The following is a 20,186-nucleotide window of genomic DNA, read 5'->3' as shown; positions in this document are numbered from 1 at the left end:
AATAATTGGTGCGAATCTAGAATCAAAGCTTAATTTCAAACTGCCACCCAAACATTCAGGAGTAAGTGCGGATTCTGGGAAAGCTGCGCAAGTAATTAAACGTTTTTCCTTCCTCTGTGATGCGTTCACAGCCATCACACAGTTTAAAGGTATGAAAATATCAGTGTTAAGACCTGGTACTTTACCTTGTACAGATGTTAACCTCCTTCTGTTAATCCATCGTGATTGACAGCTTACCTGCCACTACTGGAACCTCTCTTCTGGTATTAAACGACAAATGAGCAATACTATATTAGTATTGGGGGTCCATACTGAGCTCAGGTGTGCTTTGTCAGGCTCTGGGTTTGACAGGTAGAGTGTTACAGGGCCTCGCTGTATAAGGGTTAACCCGTTTTTCCTGTATTTCTATTGGCTGATACAAAGAAGACATTTGAATACTCTCGACCCCGAAGCCAAGGCTGCCCCCATTTAGCCTGTATCTGTTCTGTTTTCACTCAGCTGTTTTCTGCTGTGTGTCTCTGTATCGTTCTGCTATCTCTTTTGTGCTCTTTTGTTTAGCATGATTATGATTTCGAGTTCTTATATCCATCCGGTAGAGAGAGGAAGAAAACAAGTGAATGGACATTGAGTGTGTGTGTGTGTGTGTGTGTGTGTGTGTGTGTGTGTGTGTGTGTGTGTGTGTGTGTGTGTGCGTGTGTGTGTGCGTGTGTGTGTGCGTGTGCGTGTGCGTGTGTCCGGATATACGAGCATACAAGGTGCAATTCTGCAATTGTGTTTTTTACGCCGTCCTGGTGTGCGTTACTACGGTGATTACACGGTTGTGAGCTCTGGCTGTGGTAAACGCGTTGTGACAGCTTGTCCACTCTAATATCTGGGTTTGTGTATGTGGTAAGGGTCTCTTGGTCCACTGGAGCTACAGCATGCATACGCAATTCCCACACAAACCAGTGCAGTTACAGATGTTTGCGCGTTCGGAAAGACTCCCGCCTGTTGCCGTCTACGGTCTGTTTGTGATGCTTTTCACGAGCTTAGCGGGATTCCGGCATATTGTTTCCTTATGGATCGTCCCTTCCACCAGCACAGACTTTGGCTTCTCCTCTCCGTGGCTCTGCTTGATGTTGCTCCAATATCATTGTGATAACTGCAAAATGTAAACAGAGTTGACAGAGTGAAGATTGGTCTGCATTCCAAACCAAAGCCCCACAGTCTCTCCGGCCTTATCTCCAGCCCGCGTCAACGCTTCATTTTTCACTGCCTGCTGTTACACTTGCAGAATATTTCTGTTTCCTTCCAAATCCGCGTCGCTGATGTGCCTGTGAGCAAAAGTAGTGCGAGTATAAACAGCAGCAAAAAACAGAATGTTGAGTGCGCAATCGGCTCAAGATGGGATCAGGTGCAGAACAAGATCGGTGCTTTGCTCAATGTCTCTCAGTCGTCTCTTCACTGTGAGTCTGAGTCTCCAAACGTAACCAGTCCTTCACTTACACCTCCTCTCTCTCCTCTCTCCTCCTCTGACCTTTACCCCTTTTTACCCTGTCTAATCTGCTCCAACACAACCTCTGACCTTTGTCCTCCGGGCAGCAGAGTCCTGTCAAACTCAAGACTCATTAGAGAGAGAGAGAAAGAGGATAGGAAGTGCGGTATGCATAGGTTCTTATATAATACACGAGTGCATCACGCATCCAGACATGCATGTGATAATAGATATAAAAATTCCACAACACATGAATCGAGCAAGGAACGTACACACACACACACACACACACAAGCTCGTTTCACCACCATGTCACAGCCTGCAGCTAACTTGAACCAGGTCCAGTGTGTGTGTGTAAGTCAAGAATGAACGGTGGTGGCTACAGAAGCGGAATGCGAACCCTCCAGTGTTGGGATCATGCGCTCGGCAGATCAGACCTTTTCCCTTTAGGACGGACTCGATTTAGACGGGCGGAGTTAAATAAAACCTTTTTATTGACCCTGAGGCTGAATGGTGGCTGCAGCAAGCGAGACCGCCGGGGTTAAAAATAAAGCTTGGCATTTTATTGACGGGTGTGTGTGTGTATAACGAGTCAAGACGTAAGCAAAAACACTCGGCTGTGGCGCGCGGAGTTTATGCACACACGCAGACATGTACTCACATCATAATATACACAAATGTGGCTTGACTCTTTCATATAGTCTAGTTGACGTTCTCCTTATGAGTGCTTCAAAATAGTGGCACATTATTTGACTGTAGTACGAAACCCGTTCTTTCCATGATTTGTGCCCCTCTTCCTGTCTTGTTATGACACTTTCCCTTCATCTGTCTTAATCAGTGTATGAGTGGAGGTAGGCCAGGTGAGGAAATGCAGGAGGAGATAACTAAAGCCACATTTACAACATGATTTTGATCCGTGTCACCATGTTACCTGTTAGAGTGAACACCTTGTGACCTCAAAGACACTAGGATGCAAGGAAACTCCATTCCCTGCAGGGTGAATTTAGTTATCTAATATCTTTGAAACTGATGTAGTGTGTAGAAGAAGTCATATTAAACACAATTGCTGTTGTTTCTGCCACCCAGCCGTGACCCAGCTGTTTGTACGTATGTGTTTTCCAGTTTCTGCACACACTCCGTGCCCTTGCCGTGCTTATATAATCTCTTTTGTGTCTCCCACCTTCAGGATGACGGGCCGTGAGTTCTTCACGCGATTTCCAGCCCTCTATCCATTCCTCCTGAGCCAGCTAGAAGAGGCTGCTGCCACAGTAGAAAGGTGACACTCTTTGGTCCACACACACACACACACACACACACACACACACACGTACACACACACACACACACACACACATGCTCCTGATCCAGTCCATGCAATTCTCTCGAGGCGTTTCCGCAAAAAAGGAGACATGCTTGTTTTTGTTTTCTTAAGCTTCTTTCCTACAAAAGGCTGAACTGTTGCAGAGGAAGAGGAGAAACCTTTTAAATCTGTTATCCGGTCTCGTCGGCGCTTTGTTATTTCATATTCATTACCCAAGAGTAGGGGTGTCTGGGCTGGAATCAGGGCTCAGGCCGGACTAGACTGGTCGCAACTGCCTGAGATCTGAGTATTGGCGTCATGTTCCATTGCTTTTATGCAATAATCTGGACTCGCGTGTAAAATTCTTACTGCCCTTGCTTGAACCATAAGATATACAGAACTAAATGTCCTGTTTAGATTCTGTTACGGGTGGGGAGTGAGGAGTCCACTGAGGTTTTGTTGGCCTTATCTCTGTCAGCTAAGCCCCAACTCCCTTCTTTAAAAGCACTCGAGTTGCCCAACAGCTCCCGAGCCGCTCTCTTATCTTAATCTTAATATGGATCCAATTAATTGAATGCACTTTCAGACGGGCTATTTCACAATTCCCCTAACTCCCTCTGACCCCTGTTAAAACCTTCGCAAAAAATTCCCACAGTTCCAGATCGCGGCTGTCTCGACTTCCCACATCATCAGTGTAATATGCCACCCAAATAGACCAACCGCACCAGGCTGTGGGGAATACTGGAGAAACAGGGCTGTGTAAAAGGAGTTGCACCCCCCCCTCCTTCCTGATTTCTCCTGTTTTTGAATATTTGCCATGTTGTCAGAGGCTCAAACAAAGATGTTATAAAAGACAAAACAAGCTGAGTAAACAGGATCATTTTCGTTCATGGAGGAAAATTCAGGCTAGACTTTTTCATTTGTGATAAACAAATAACATAGTTTCGTCCTTATATCGTCCAGGCAACATATTGCACATTTAACATCGCCTACCGTTTGAATCAGTGCGTTATTCCTATCGAAATGGTTTGGGCAGGATAACAGGCAGGTGCTCGTTTGAAAGAGGGGGGGTAAACTGGAGACATTGGAAAATCTCAAAGCCGAACAGCCGGCGATCCTGGCAAACCTCACAGGCATGGAATGAACGCGCCCAATTATAAGAATCTGAATCCACCGCCCAGACATGGAGTTGAGCGCACCCCGAACATCTCCACTCCGAAATACCCGATAACTTTCCATGGAGATCCTTTGACTCCAGCCGTCTCGCTTAAGTCGACAACTCTGACTCCAGTTGCTCCTGAGAGCGTTCCCTAAGATGGGAGAGTAACTGAAAGATACACAGATTCGTTCGGTATTTATGATTATTTTTCCAATGATTCACATAGTAGTAGATTAATGTGTTTGCGCTCCACATGTTAAATGTATTTGACATTTGGCCCGACAGACAGATGGCAGGCTGAAGAATCGCTCGACTTTAAAGCAGGTACAAGTTCATATTTCTTTCCTGTCTCCCTCCACTTTTTTTTTGCACTTTTTCACTGATTTGTAAATGAGTAAACACACGAAAGGTCAGTGTTCTGTTTCAACTCTTAAAATATGTAAAATAAAAATAATCCTCGCAACAAGTACCAAAGCACTAAAGATGATGGAGGAGTGGAGGGAGAGGGGAAACAAAACCACAACACACCTCAACTTGGAATTTGAGAAAACCAGTGAAACGCTACGGACTGGTCTTCATCCCGTCCCCCCCCCCCCCCCCCCCCCCCCCCCCCCGCTGTGTCCCAAGAAGGAGCAGGACCCCCCGCCCCCCCACCCCCCACCCCACCTCTTTGCGGTGTGGTGACATCACATCCTGTCCCGCTGTGCTTCACTGACCTGCAACACTGAACACATTAGTCCACTTACTTATTGTGCAGCTCTTACATTTCCCATCTTGCCGATCATATGGTCCCAGCGGGTCTTTGTGTGTGTGTGTGAGCGTGTGTGCACATGACTGTATGTGTATTTGCCTGTGTTGCAGGGCGAAGTAATGAAAAGCACAACTTGTTTTCGCAGGGGGTCTGTTGTTCTGTCTCTGGTTTATGAGATCCTCATGACTAATGAAAGGCCTGGAGGGACACCGCTGCTCACACACACACACACACACACACACACACACACACACACACACACTCTCATGCACAGACAAATGAGCAAAGACTGGTATACAGTTGTTGAAGCTGTGATGAGAATGAAATACTTACATGCAAGTCTGTAGAAATGCTTTAATAGTGATGCTGATAATGATGATGAAGTCGGCCTCTTGATCGCACAACGCTGCTTTTACTGCTCATACAAAACTGTTTCATATCGTTTCTCACAGATAATTGTTGACATTTGTTTCACTTGCCTTTGATAAGTGAGTTTAGGGACTACAATTTTATTTTGCCCTCTTAACCTTATCGACTAATTAGACCACACACACACGTCAAGTTTGTTTTGATTTTGTATCTTAGGCAGCGCCTCAGCGGGCTCATCTGGCCTCATCCGGCCCATAAAGCAACTCTCCAAACTCTCTGAGCTGATGAAGAAATGGGGGAAAATGGAACGCAGAACCAAAAGGAAAAGGAAAGCGACCTGTATTACCACCTGCGCTGACATTTTGCTTGTGTGTTTGTGTGTGTGTGTGCAGCGACAGTGGCCAGGTGAAGCTGCATCCCAGTTTGTTCCTGCTGCTGCTCGTGCTCAGCCGACTCTACCCCTCTCCGATGGATGGCTCCTCTTCACCGCTGGGACTGGCCCCTTTCATGCCCTTCATCATCAGGCGAGTGCCACACACACACACACACACACACACACAAGCAAATAAACAAACGTTTGTGTTCGTCACACACAGCTTACACACAGTGTAGCGACACGTTTATTGCTACTAAAGTAAATGAACGGCTGTAATCTTGTGTTGTTGATGAGAATGTGTCTCTTTCCAGCTCACCTCCAGATATATTTACCAAGATAAATGGTGAATAAAATGAAACGAAAGATCAGTCTGGGAAACGTTTTACCAAGTACACGAGGGTCACACACCTGCTCACACAGCGAATGCAAACATCTCAAGCTTTCTCTGAAATTTACCTCTACTAAGTATAGAACGGTTACAATCACCAAGTCAAAACACCTGTAATCTTTAGTCGAAGCAGTGTGTGTGTGTGTGTGTGTGTGTGTGGTGGGCGCTGATATTTTGGGTCAGACTGTTTCTTTGCACCAGTGTTTTTGCATCCGATATCTAACCCTGTTGTGTCTGTTGTGTTGTTTTTGTGTGCTTGTATTGACATCACACGCACATCAGAGTTGCTGGAAAGCAAGAAGAAACGCCTCGGGATTCTCTCTCCCCTCCCGTTTCGTTTTGTTTCAGCTCTCTCGTCTGCGTTTGTGCTTCTGTTGTGGTTTCGTCTTGTCTGTGTCACCGCGCCGGATTAGATACGGACCGGCTTTATCGCCGCTGTTTGCTGGGAAGTAAACACGACAGGCGAATGGGAAAATGTGGTGGTAGCCTTCATTTTTGACATACCCGAGATGGACACATCTATAAATATTATTGGAACACGTTCATGCGGCGCACCTGCAAATAGAAACCACAAGCACACTCCTACATGAACACACACACACACACACACACACACACACACACACACACACACACACACACACACACACACACATACACACACACACATACACAAAGAGACATTGTATTGAGGAGCTATTGCGTAGCCTCTTCTTTAAGTCTAACCCAGCACCGGCCTTGAAGCAGGGAAGAGCAGTCAAAATGTCCTCACTGTGTTGGACCAGGGTTGATTCACACACAGAGAAGTTGAAGAACGTACACTCAAACACACACACAAACACACACATACACAAAGAGACATTGTATTGAGGAGCTATTGCGTGGCCTCTTCTTTAAGTCTAACCTTGCACCGGCCTTGAAGCAGGGAAGAGCAGTCAAAATGTCCTCACTGTGTTGGACCAGGGTTGATTCACACACAGAGAAGTTGAAGAACGTACACTCAAACACACACACACACACAAACACATAAGGCCGTTGTCAATGATTGGTACAATTTTGTTTTTACTCTGATATAACAGCAGTTTAATGTTGTTGATTTGCCATCTTCCGGAAGCTTCTCCAGCACAAACGGAGAGGTTTTGTATAAAAGGCGTAACTAAAAACAGAATTCTATAAAAAAAAACAAAGCTCTTTATCTTACCTGATCTTATGTTGTCCCCGTTTGTCCCAGCAGCCTTTCAGTTATGATATCTCACCGCATTTGCCCATTTTCTTCAAATGATTTGAAGCTTCACAAAGCAAAGCCCCATATCGTTTTCCCTTAATGCAGAAGAGAGGAAGTTGTTTAACAAACAACACGATATCAGCAAGATGCCTCACACCATGGAAATGTTTTTGTTTTGATTATTTCTAATGGGAGTAGAAGAGTGACACCATCAACAATGGTCACGCTGACAAGATCTCTGTTGAGTGACATTTCCCCATATCATGTCCCAGTTGATTTCTTGTGTGTTAGTTTTGCGGTGTTGTTGACTTTAAAGGCCAAAGCATCTATTAAATACAAGATGTTAGACACAAGAGTATTTTAGAGATGTCATTTCCACAAGTATATTCTAATGGTTCCTTTATTTTGCTTAAAGAATGGTACATAGAAAAGGGACAGGGTGACTGCTCTGTCTGCTTTGACTCCTCTAGGTCACAACTCTAGCTGCTTTACAATCATTTCTGAAATATTTGGGGTAACATCATTAATTTGCAAACTTCTCCAACTGAGAATCTTCCGGAGAGTCCTCACTGAGCTGTTTATCGGGGTGTATTCTGCAGACTCGTAGCACAGCCTGCCTGCCTGCCTGCCTGCCTGCCTGCCTGTCTGTCTGCCTGTCTGTCTGCCTGTCTGGCTGTTGCTGTCAGAGGAGGTATGCAGTCCAAACATCCACCCCAAATGAAGCCCACATGTTGGAGATGTTAAATATAGCTCCGCTCTAACTTCGCTTGGCTCCAGGCTCGTTTCTCTCCAACCCCTCCAACCCATCTTCCCCAGGCGTGTGTGGACGTGTCTGGGGAGGTTGATGACTGTCAACCCCCCCATCTCCCTCCCCTCCTCTTCGTATTCCCCCTCTCCATATCTGACCCTCCACCTCCATGGTTTAGATGCAGCTTAACCGCTCTTACATTGACAGGTTCTGAGCTTCGCGGATAATCCCCGCTTCTTTGTCCTCCCCTGCATCCCTCCGTCACGCCATACGCCATTTCATCTTCATATCTCCCCATCCCCTCTCTGACTCCTCGCATTCTTTCGCCGTTTGGCCTCTGCATGCGTCACACTCGCATAGATAATGGCAATTAAAATGATGATGATGACGACAAAGAGGAGGAGGATGGCCATGAACGGACATATTTGTTAGATTTATGGACGGCTGCTTCACTCCAGCTCCCCATCAGGTGAACACTTTCTTATCTGCCTCGCTCTTTCTTTTCCCTTTTTCCTCTCTTTTTTTTGCTTTCAGCTTTATTTCTTTCTCCTTGTGGCCTTCTTGGCACAGCCTCAGAGTGCTGGGATGGTGATTTACGTCCGGCGCTGTCAGGACCGGGCTTCACTCCCTCTCCTTTTTCCCTTCCCTCCTTTCCTCTCCAGTTCTCACTGTCTCGTATCTCATTTCTTTGGAATAGCACGAAAAGGCCTGTAAACAAGACTGAGCCTTCAGAGGGAAAGAATCCTCTTTTTTCCTTACTCAAACTCTTTACATTTGCCATAATTACCTGACTTTATTGTTGTGAAGGTATCTGGAGTGTGAATGTAACAGTTTGACCTGAAATTTCTTTGTGCTCCCACTTTGCAGACTTGCAAGTATTCTCTCAGAGACCGTTTGGGAGTCAGGCTTGTTAAGTCGGCGTGCGACCGTCAGCATGGCGGAAACGGCACTGGCAGCCCTCCAAAATGAGGCCCAGATGAGCCTTGTCCATGCCAGTCAAAGTCTGCCTCCTGACCCCGCAGGGGACAGCGCCGTTTCTAAAATTACACCCTTCCAAACTGTCATTTCCTTTGCAAAAGAGTTTTAATGGGAAAAATTAGCACAGATAGGTAACACATGGGCCCCAAATGGAGAGGGCAGGGGGGAGGGGCGGCGGGCGGAAAGAGAAGACGACGCATAGAATTGGTCATGAGAGACGTGTGTGTGTGTGTGTGTGGATGCACAAGAAACAGTTGTGCACACAGTTGTGCAGGCGTGTGTGAGCTCAGGAATGCAAAGTGTTGTCTGTGTTTGATACATGGGCTTTTCTCAGCCTCTGTGTGTGTGTGTGTGTGTGTGTGCGCGTGTGCGTGCACCCATGCAAGGGGGATGGAAAAGCTTTTGTTAAACAGGTGACTGGTTGGTCCTCTAAGGTCTGAACTCATATTGATACTCATTGAGGATTGCAAAATGTATAAACAGGTTTCTCTCCTCTCTCTCATACACAATATAACATTCTGTATTTACCGTTTCCTCTCCACACTGCTCATGCACAGCTGTGTGTGTGTGTGTGTGTGTGTGTGTGTGTGTGTGTGTGTGTGTGTGTGTGTGTGTGTGTGAATAAACACATCGCCCCTCCCTCTCACGCCAAGGCCAAAAAAGCGAGCTTTAGTTTCATCTCCGCATACCGTGGAGGTGATGGATAGATGTTCATGTTGCTCTGGAACCTTCCACTGAATTTTCCACAGTGGAGCCGAGCTGTTTCCTTGGCTTCTGCCCTCCTGAAATGCCCTCCGTTAACTCCACCTAAGACCACGCAAACGGCGGACAACACACTAGTTTCATTCTAATCCTCGGTATATACCGTATATTCCCCGCTGTGGCCCTGAATAGGCCGTCGTCATGGCACATGTTTTGACTTCTCATAACAGGAAAACATAACTAACAAACCTAATGAGGGCTCTGTTTCATCGCAATTGGCCAAGTGACTCCGCTTGCACGACACAAGAGGCCACTGGGGGCTGAATGACACGCCGCAGTTATCAGGGAAATGAATTCCCACACGGTACAAAGCGGTGAAGATGTTTAGTGATCCTACTCAGTCAGTTTGAAGATCGCAATCACAATCTGCATCACTTGACAGCTTTGCCACGAGGGTGTTAAGGGCACTCGCTTTAGTCAGCGGCGTCTGTTGAATGTAACCCACCGCTGCCAATTAGGTGTGCCAAATGAAAGATGTTCATAGAAGTGTCCTTCTTTACAAGCACTTTAAAAAGATATTCTATAACGTATTGAGAACCAAGCAGAAAACTATGACGGGATCTCTTGTTGCATATAATTATTTAATCTTTGAAAGCATGGTTACCATCAATTTAGGGGAAATACAATTCGTTCTGATGTTGACAAAATGTGAGGTCATGTAGTAAAGCAAGTATCCCAAAAAAATTCCTAACAAAATATAAAACCTGCGGACAAAACCGATGAGTTCTGTCAATTTGCCTGTCATTTAAAGGAATTGATAATGAACTGGCGGTTTATTGTAACACTGTAAATATTTGAGATTGCCGAAACTTCCAAAGCTCTCCTCAGCGTGAGACACATTTTCTCTTCCTCTTTCCATCTCTGTCTCTCTCCCCCTCTCTCTCTCTCATCTCATCCGAGCCTTGGTCATGTCCTTCCCTCGTGTCGGCTGTGACAGTGTTATGACACTGGAGAAGGAAAGACTATCAGCTTGTAAACAAGGTTAATTTTAGCCCGCACTCAGGGTGACTGGCCATATTCTCCTTTGCCAGCGCATACTGTTAATGACCATGTGAGAGAGAGAAGGGGACACTGCGAGCGGGAAATATCTGTGTGGGCAAAATATATAATTAACTGTTTGTCCTCTGCTGGGCTGATGAAGAGGCGAGAAGCTTTTTTGCTTTGACACGGCTTGTAATTGAAGACAAAAACATGATTGCAAACAAGTTCAACATCAATAAAGTAATACATCAGCTCTGTCCTTGCCACCTTAGGGTGTTAACAGAGAGAACTGGTGTGTGTGTGTGTGTGTGTGTGTGTGTGTGTGTGTGTGTGTGTGTGTGTGTGTGTGTGTGTGTGTGTGTGTGTGTGTGTGTGTGTGTGTGTGTGTGTGTGTGTGTGTGTGTGTGTGTGTGTGTGTGTGTGTGTGTGTGTGTGTGTGTGTGTGTGTGTGTGTGTGGGGCTATTTCGGTGAATGACCAGGAGTGCAGCTCAGAAGGTGTTTGACTTTTATCTTAGTGAAGTTAAGTCTGCAATGAATGGAACCTACAAGTTCACTTACTATAACTGTAACCTTGCCTTACTTCCTCCAAAACCACAAATATACAGTGTTCCATTGCGCTAATGTTGCTGTTGTGTGTGTTTTCCAGATGCGGCCGCTCGGCTGTGTATCGGACCAGAGAAATGGCGGCTAGGGCCCTCGTCCCCTTTGTGCTCGTCACCCAAGTCCCATCCACCGTCCGGGCTTTGCTGCAGGAGCTTCCGCCAAAGCCGGGAGCCCAAACCCAGCAGAACCAAATCCACGGGACTCTATTACAGGTCTGCACACACACACACATACATCAAACTGAGCATTCATACACTCTGACACATCAGACGTCACCACGCCGTAAGTACATAGTTGGTGCTGAAGAAACCTTTAACAATATGTTGTGCTGAGACAGGCGCACACACACACACACACACACACACACACACACACACACACACACACACACACACACACACACACACACACACACACACACACACACTTAAGTGGTTTCCATAAGTTAGAGTTTGTTTGCATGCAGATAAGAGGTCACAGGTGTAGCGTCTCTCCCTGTACACACTCGCATGCACAGTATACCATACACAAGGTTTCAGAAAGTATTTAACTTCCTCCACATTTGTTTACTGTCATGAATCATTTTAGCGTTCATACATTAGTTGGAAAGTCAAAATTTGAATACCGAACTGAGTCAAGTAAAATATTTATATGAAGATACTGCAGTTAATCAAATAGCATAAGATCAGCTTGTACATCTAACCCTCAGCGCGCACACACACACACGCACGCACGCACGCACACACACACACACGCACACACACACATGCATACTGTATATTCTATCCTGGTCCGGCTCACTCAGCCTCTACACAGAGCCTGTCCAGACACGGTGGTTATCGCACGGTAAATACCAGTGTTCCGTTCTGTCATCACACTCTGACAAACACAACCAAACAATCTGCCGGTAATATTAACACACGCAGGGGAGAGGGAGAGAGGGGAGAGGGAGTAGCCCAGGTCTTTTTGAGCGACACTGATAGCGTTCAGCGTGGGAGGGGTCAACGCCATGAATGGATGACTCCCATTTCTTTAGGATTTTTCCCTTTCGCCGTGATGGAGAGCTTACAGTTTACGGTGTGATAGCAAGTCTGGGCTGCAGGGAGGTCCTCTCCAAGATGGAGGCAAGGACGATAGGGAAGGAGGAGGAGGGGGAGACGGGGCCTCTTAAAGGCTTAGAGAAGATTCAGGAGCAGGGTGGATTTTAGCTCACTTTCCTGTCATGGCCGCCACGTGCGGAGCTTCGCCAGATGTCTCCTCCTCATCTGTTTCTTTTTCCATCCACCTCCATCTCAGTTCATTAGCGCAGTTCATTCGTGCTTCTCTTGCACTCTCCTCCCTTTTCGATTTTCTTCTCCTAATGTGTCTCGTCTCTGGCAATCTCCGCATCGCTCCGTTTGTGTGCTTATACTTTACTCTTGATCGCTCTATTATAGGAAGAGACAGGAGCCACAACACAGGACACACTAAGGGCGGTAGAATTGGAATAAAAGAACAGATAATTCACAATAAAACGGGTACAACCTGGACAAGACCGATACTTGTATAGTCTATATACCTTTACCTGACCAAGAAGCTGTCTAATTTGTTTTAAATGTGCTTATAGATAACATTTATAGATTGTCAGTAAGTCTGTTTTAAACTCTTCTTGAGATCTGCGTTGACCTATAATCCACTATCCACTAACTCTTACCCTTAAGTTGTATTCTGTACGGGCCCTTATTTTTCCATGCCTATCTGCAGTGACGAGGCCTATCTGTGACCGGGCTATAGATAGTCGTGTGTGTGTGTAGGTGGGTGGGTGCGTTATGGAGATGATGGAGGCAGATATGGGAGATGTGTTTAGCTGAGGGGGTTGGCTGAGGACAGCGATGGATATGCAGGTAGAAACACACAGAAGTCTGCAGTATACGTGTGGAATGGGGCATCACACACACACACACACACACACACACACACACACACACACACACACACACACACACACAGGGGGAGGGAGGAATGTGGTATGTGTGCGCCTGTGTATGATGAGGAGCTAGGATGTTTAGAGTTATGAAAGTAATTTGCAACTTATAAAGTATATGTGTGTGTGTGTACGTATGGACAACACACAATGAAGCTCTGTTTAAGGCCTGCTAAAGCTGATGAGGACATTGTGTTTAGCCAAAGGGAATGTCTAATGTACATTAACACTGTGTGTGTGTGTGTGTATGTGCGTGTATGTATAAAAGGTAGCAGATGTTTTTGCTCCAGGGAGAAATGACTTCCTCTGTTATTCCCAAAGAACAACTGTGAGTGGGCTAAGTGTGGAGCTGGGAACCATCACAGCTACCGAGGCAGGCTGTACCACCCTGCTGATTCTCACACACACACACACACACACACACACACACACACACACACACACACACACACACGCAAGATGTCAGACAACCCAAACACACAAAAAATGTCCCACCCTCTGCACAGTTTGATCCACGTAGTATTATTGATCTGGAAATGATAATGTTTATGCTCTTGCAGTCGGTTTAGGTCATTGCGGATACCAACAAGGTTTCTGTTCTGTTCTGTTGTTGTTTAGATCATCAAAGACTCTCCCTTTTTGTTAACAGTAAAGACTGTCGTGGAAGTTAGAAACAGTGATCGTTTTATCCACGCTCACACTTAACAAACACTTTACTGACAAAACTCTGAAGCGATCTTAACAAGCCCGTTGGACAGAGTGGCACTAACCCAACCTGACACCGGGCTCCTCTCCCGACACACGCCAGGAACAGCACTGCCCCACGATGCCTGGCACAGGCCAGCGTTACTGAAGCTGTGGCCTGCGGTGTCAAAGAGGAGGGCCGACTTGACGGATGTAATCCTTTTGTGTATGCCCACAAGTGCGAGGCTAAATGGGACAGAGAGGCTGGAGGAGGAGTCCAGATGATCTTTGTCTCTTTTTTCTTCTTCGCTGGGCGTTGATTTTGTAAATGCCTGGGGTCTTTCCTTCCATGTTCCAATAAACCTTTGTTGGTCTGCTCTTCCATCTGCTGTCTTTGGCCTGGTGGTTTGCCTGGACTTTTTCTGGGAAAAAAATCCGAGTTGTACCAACAGAGGAATGTGTGGGCCTCAAAGTCCAGTCCAGTCCTCTAGTCCTAACTTCATGTGGGATGTATCCATCTCAGGGGGAATCCTGAGGCATCAGTCTGTCTCTTTGAGCAGGTTTGTGCTTTAGTTTAGCTACCTGAGCAACTAGCCTCGCAGCAGTTTGATGTCATGCACCTTCTCTTCTGACATAACTCTGAGGGAGCCACCATAATATTTTTGTAATGTTATAACGTGAGCACTGATCTCATTTCATTCTGGTCCTCCACTTTGTGCGTGCGAGTGGAGGAACGTTCGATGCGAAGAAATCAAAGGGATCAAGTAGCGATCCTGCCGCCGATGTGGTCGATGAGGTCTGGTAATAACAGTGGGCGGTTGTGAAATGGTGCTGGCCAATCAATACACATGCTACAGTGATAAATATAAATATTTCATCCGATGGAGAGGTTTGACACTTGAGTAAGGGGCAATCTGTGAAAGTGATCGTAAATTCTGTGAATTTTGTAGTTCCGTGAAGCCCCAGGGAATTATGGATCGCTGGTTAAGGACCTTGAAATTGGGGAATGTAATACTCTGTGTGTATTGTACAGCATGTCACACTACTACATACACACACGCACACACACAAACAAAACAATATACACATATATATGTATACCCTCTATGGTATGGACATAATTCAAATCATTTCTGCAGGCGTTCTACCCAGATGACACACTATGGAACACTGCATATGTGAAGGAGTTTGTGTTGTTGTGTACGTGTGCTTTGCACGTGTGCAAGAGAGAAGAGAAGAGAACATCTATATGGAGTGATTTTGTTTGTTCCTTTTTATATTTAGAGCTTCTTTATTGGGATCCCTTTTAGCCTAATTGGTCGATTCTTTCAAGAGGCCAGTGTTCCTAACCTCCATGTCTTTGTGCGTGCGTTTTACTGGACTGAGCTATGAATTGCCATGCACATTAATTGGACTTGTAGTTGTATTGTGTGTATGTGTCTGTATGTGTGTGTGTGTGTGTGTGTGTGTGTGTGTGTCTGCGCAGTGCACAGCGCTGTGGTTGTGGCAGTGGGCGGGGCGGCAGAGCAGGCTGATAACAGAGTCTGCCGGGACCTCACATACACCACCACTATTTTTACCGAGCCCAAAAGATGATTGAGGCTTGTTGCAACACAGACGATGCGCACACAGACGTACACACACACACACACAGACACACACACAGCCAGGCAAGTGCCTCAATAGAAAACATTTTATTTTCTTCCGTATTTCGCAGCGCTGCCACAGCCACAAGACCTTTGTTCCATGAAGTTGAATTGCTGAAGTTCTTCAAGGGGTTTAAATGTGCTGATACGGTCTGATTGATATAGTATTTGGAATATTTTGCTTTGGTTTAGAAGATGAACTGTCTAACGTACCTCCTAAATAATATCGGCCAAGTTCAAGGCCTATATTCATTTCACTTTTAAATGTCTTAAGATATCAGGTCTGTGCTGGTTCAGTTTCAATTTGGTCTCAGATTCTGGGTTTTATTTGAATTTCCCAACTTGTCAAATTGAAACTTGGCTTCTTGGGAAATTTTTACTTTTGATTACACTGCAGGCATCCTGATTACATAGTAGTTCAGGGGTTCAGTTCTCTTCTAGTGTCAGTTGTAGCAAATCAGGGCACGGTGCAGAAGATCTGATCATAAAAAATTCAAATTTAGATACTGAGGCAAACGGGTCGTATAAAGCCATTTTTTATGACGAGGACTCCGTGCTGCTGTCTTATCGTCTCCCATTCATTTGAGCTTTGGTCCAATCCCAGCATCTCCTCCCACACGGGGTGTAGTTCCTTGGAAGTAGGAACATAGAAGCAGCGTTTTCTATAAATATTCCGGTTTCCGCCACGCCGGGGCTGGATTGAGCCGGTTGAGCCTCCAGAGCAGGGACTTCCCAACCCGGGGACTGTGAGGTGTAACGGGGAAGTGCAGAGGGAAGGAGAGGAGAGGAGAGGTAATGACTCCTCCAGCAGACTGAAACCAAACCAATACTGGGCCTGTGTTTTGGAACTGGATGCTCACTTAGGGAAACGCGACTTAACGACAAACTTGGTTTCTATGGCCTCTATGGTCAGCAGATGCAAAGTTACACACTCCTTTCTGCCTCTACTCCCGTATATTATTGTTCCCTCGCAAACTTCCCAATTTATCAGTGGTCCATTGACGAGCCATAGTGTTTTAAATGAGCCACTAAATTATAGTTCCCCATATTTTTCCTCAAGTAAATTCTCATGATGCTGCTGGTTGCTTAGGAACCAGGCTGGCTTTACACGATGACATTGCCCCGACTACGGCATTGTGTTCATTTGTTCTACATCGCCAAGTTTAAGAGATTAGAACCACTGTTTAACATTTGTGTTCAGGGAATCGTCTCCATCCCTGCCCCACTGTTGATGGAAAAGCTGCCGGAGAAAGACAGAGAGAAGAAGAAATAGTCAGGGGTGTGGAAGCTGTTTGTGTGTGAGACAGTGGGCGTCGCCTGGGCGTGGAGGCTGCAGGAGAAGGGAAGGGGCAGGCCAGGACTCGGTGGCCAGGCTTGGTGCTACGTGGTCGGCCTGGTTTTTCCCCACGTTGCCTTCCCTGTACAGTATAATGAATGGCTTCCTACTGGTCTGTGGCCATGGCCCGGGCTTAAAGAGTATACTTACCAAGGCCCAGAATACACACCCCAGCCAGCCAGCCTGTGTCCCTGGCCTCTGAACACTCCCAACCACCAGTCCACCTGCTACACACTGGCTCAGCAACACATTTTCACATCAGCTGCGATGAAAAGAATGATTTGATCTCCAAATCCGGAAACACTTCCTGTGTACGCTCAATCAGATGGATTTTTCTCTTCTTTATTTAGGGAAAAGTGGACGTATCTGTCCAGTGGTCTCTATGTCTGTCCTTTGATTTAGGAAATGTGTAAACTCAATAAACTCCTCTACTATATTAATCCATTTTGAACTTAATTAGTGTTTGTGTCGTCTCTCTGTCTGTCTGTCTGTATATACAGGTGCTGTTTCTTCTGCGGTCCTACCAGACTGACTCACACAGACCCCTGCCACCAGGATGTGGTATCAGCAGTGCTCTCCATCAGTGCATGTGGCTCGCCTCTCGGTAATCCTAGACACACACACCCACACATACACACACACACAGCAGGAGAGATAAGCAGCCCTCCTCTCCTCTACCTCCCTCACCAGAAGAATAGCTCCTTGTCTCATCGTCCGTCCCCTCCCTGTCCGTGTCCGCTTCATGTCCTGCCCAGGCTTTCATTTCAAAGGGACCGCCTGCCGTCCCATCCCCGGACCTCCCACCGTCCACCTTCCCCCTCTATCCCCGGCCCCCCTCGCGCATGATGGAGGCCCCCGAGATGGGGCAGAGATTACTCCTCCGGCTCCTCCTGCCTACGTCGGGTCAGCCATGGGTCCGCGGCCTAAAGCAGATAACGCCGGGGTCGTTAGGTTAGCAAACGCTAGTCCCGCTAGCTCTGCTTGGTTACACTGATGAGCCTTTATTAAGATGACGAGGTGAATTCTTGCTTACCGGAGCGTGCCCACCTTCTGCCCGTTTGATCATCCGGCACCGACGAGCCCGCTGCCCAGATCTAAGGACGACAAAGGTCACAGGATCACTATCTGCTTTTCTGGGATAAGAAGCCTTTTCTTCCTCCTTAGACACATCTAATTTGAAGTAGCCACTGTCTCAAAACGATGGAATGCATTGTTTCGGTCTATTGTGAGTCAGCGCTGCGTTTTGGCCTCGCAGCATTTCTGTTTTGTGTTCATTGTTGACTTTTCCCGTCTCCCAGAGTGTGTCCGCGCTTTCACAACGTCTGCACATGCTGGTGGAGATCACTGTTGTCTTTGGCTCGACGTGAAACCGCAGGTCATTACCAATTTATTAGGACATCTCTGGTGTATTGTTTGGATTGCGAACTGAGGATTGAACTTTTCGAGGTTTATTTTACAACGTTACCTCATATTCACACACATTCACACTTGAAAGCACATATACTGCCCACTTGACAGAAGACGTCCACATCCAAATCTGTTCTCACTTAATCCAAATACACTCGCCCCACTCCTCTTCCCATGCTCCATTATGCGTAGTGTGTGTGTGTGTGTGTGTGTGTGAAGTGTGTAAAGGATTTGTGCCGGTGTGCGTGTGTTATTAATAACTGAGTGATGAAAAACTGACGTCAAGGTAACACACTGTCCCCCTTGTTCTCACACACTTGCTTGTGGGCTCTCACAGCACTGTGGTCATACCCTTGTTTGAGCACACATGTAAACTGAACACACACACACACACACTTCCCATTGCCCACACAGGCTGCTTTACTCGCACACATAAACACACACTGGCAAACACTCGCACTTAGGTATGTTTGATTCTACATGGTTGTCCTTAGTAGGGAACATGTGATACGTTTAATAAATCGGAGAGAAATGGCAACAGAGCGTATTTGTAAGTTATGCAGGGCCAGCTCCAGCATTTGGGGGCCCAGAGCAGCCTTTGAAATTGGGCCACCCCCAACCCAGCCAACACCACCACAAAGATGACAGACTCATTTGTCATACAGCGTTTGATTCTACTGCCAGTTCAACAGATCTTTCCAGCAGATTACGGTTTCTAAGAACATTGCATACAAATGAACATAATAAACATAAATCAATAAATACATGTTAGTACTGGAGGGCTGGACATTTGTAAACGAAGTGTACACTGTTGTTCACTTTGGCAAACAAGTAGTTTATTGTGGATTCAGAAGTTGTGTTCCCAGTCTTTCTCTCTTTCTTTACTTAATCCATAATAGTGAACCTGAGGCCGTCTCATGTGACCGTCCCACTATCTTGGCTATTGACGAGTTCACCACAAATCAAAACACAGACGAACACACATCGCTATCCTGCAGAGCTGTCGGCCAAGTCCAAACAGTAACAGTTTTGTTTCAGGCCGCCTACACTTACACGACTCCCAGGACACATGACAAGCTTTAGTTACCCGATCGTCTCATCCGCCATCCAGTCACGACCGCAAGCACCAGCTCGAACGTCTGGATGCTCCCCTAATCCGTCTTGTCTTGTGTAGCACCGTGATGAGCCAGACCACATCTCCTGTGTCGGTCAGACCCACATTTTGAGTCTGATGTCTACGCAATGTGGATCGGGGCCAGCCGTGCACAGTGTCAAAGTCAGACGCACCAACAAGATCGTAAAGATGGCGGTGGATAATGGAACACAGCTGTGAAAGTAAACCACTGTCGATGATACAGCGGAGCGAACATTTTGGAATATTATACTTTTACCGCTTTTAACTTATTTACTGTGTTATGGTGTTGACTTTGTAATTCGGAAATGTGGAAAAGCTGAGCACACAATTTGTTTTACTCCAGCAAACTCAAACTGCGACGATCCTAATTGAAGCTTTCTTACTTTTCTCAGACAGAATAGCTGTGTGGTGACCAGAGGGGCCTTCCTGGATGTGCTGGTCTGCCTGTGCGGACCTAAAATCAGTCTTCTTGATGGTGAGTAGAGCGAGAACAAGTCGCTTATATTAGTCACGACGATCACAGCACTGTCGGAGAACGTTCCCACGACTGTGATCCCCCGAACATGTAGCAATATTTGCTCAAACCTTCACAATTCTGAGGTCATTGAATATTGCGGTTTTTTACTGGATGGCGTGCAAGATCGTGCACGTAGCCCGTCGGGGCAAAAGGACATGCATGCTCAGCAGAACGCTTCCCTGGATGACATGAGGACCACACAGAGCTGGATGGAGGAAAAGTATTTGCACGTCCGTCTCATGTTATTGAAAGGGCGGGGGGGGGGGGAGTGGATCTCACAGCCTGAACAGAACCACACAGGTTCACTGTTAAACTGTTGATGTATCAATTACTGAATGTGAGATTTTAGTGTTAGTGTTTCTATTTTTAAAGCAAAAATACTC

At 46.3% G+C, this 20,186-nt stretch overlaps 1 protein-coding gene across 1 annotated transcript in view; it reads left to right on the top strand.

Moving 5' to 3' along the window:
* The window catches only part of thada (THADA armadillo repeat containing), a 58,151-nt gene that overhangs the window by 17,970 nt on the left and 19,995 nt on the right, over positions 1-20,186 (top strand). The window contains exons 27-31 of the mRNA XM_076160878.1: positions 2,661-2,750; positions 5,446-5,577; positions 11,159-11,327; positions 17,245-17,348; positions 19,679-19,761. Of these exons, the coding sequence (XP_076016993.1) occupies positions 2,661-2,750; positions 5,446-5,577; positions 11,159-11,327; positions 17,245-17,348; positions 19,679-19,761 (578 nt within the window). The remainder of the gene's footprint in view (positions 1-2,660; positions 2,751-5,445; positions 5,578-11,158; positions 11,328-17,244; positions 17,349-19,678; positions 19,762-20,186) is intronic.

Source organism: Genypterus blacodes, unplaced genomic scaffold, assembly GCF_046128005.1.
Source record: "Genypterus blacodes isolate CSIRO-AG114 ecotype Tasmania unplaced genomic scaffold, CSIRO-AGI_Gbla_v1 ptg000108l_1, whole genome shotgun sequence".
In the NCBI taxonomy this organism is placed as follows: Eukaryota; Metazoa; Chordata; class Actinopteri; order Ophidiiformes; family Ophidiidae; genus Genypterus; species Genypterus blacodes.
Note: the sequence above shows the minus strand (reverse complement) of the source record. Positions and strands in the feature narration are given on the sequence as shown.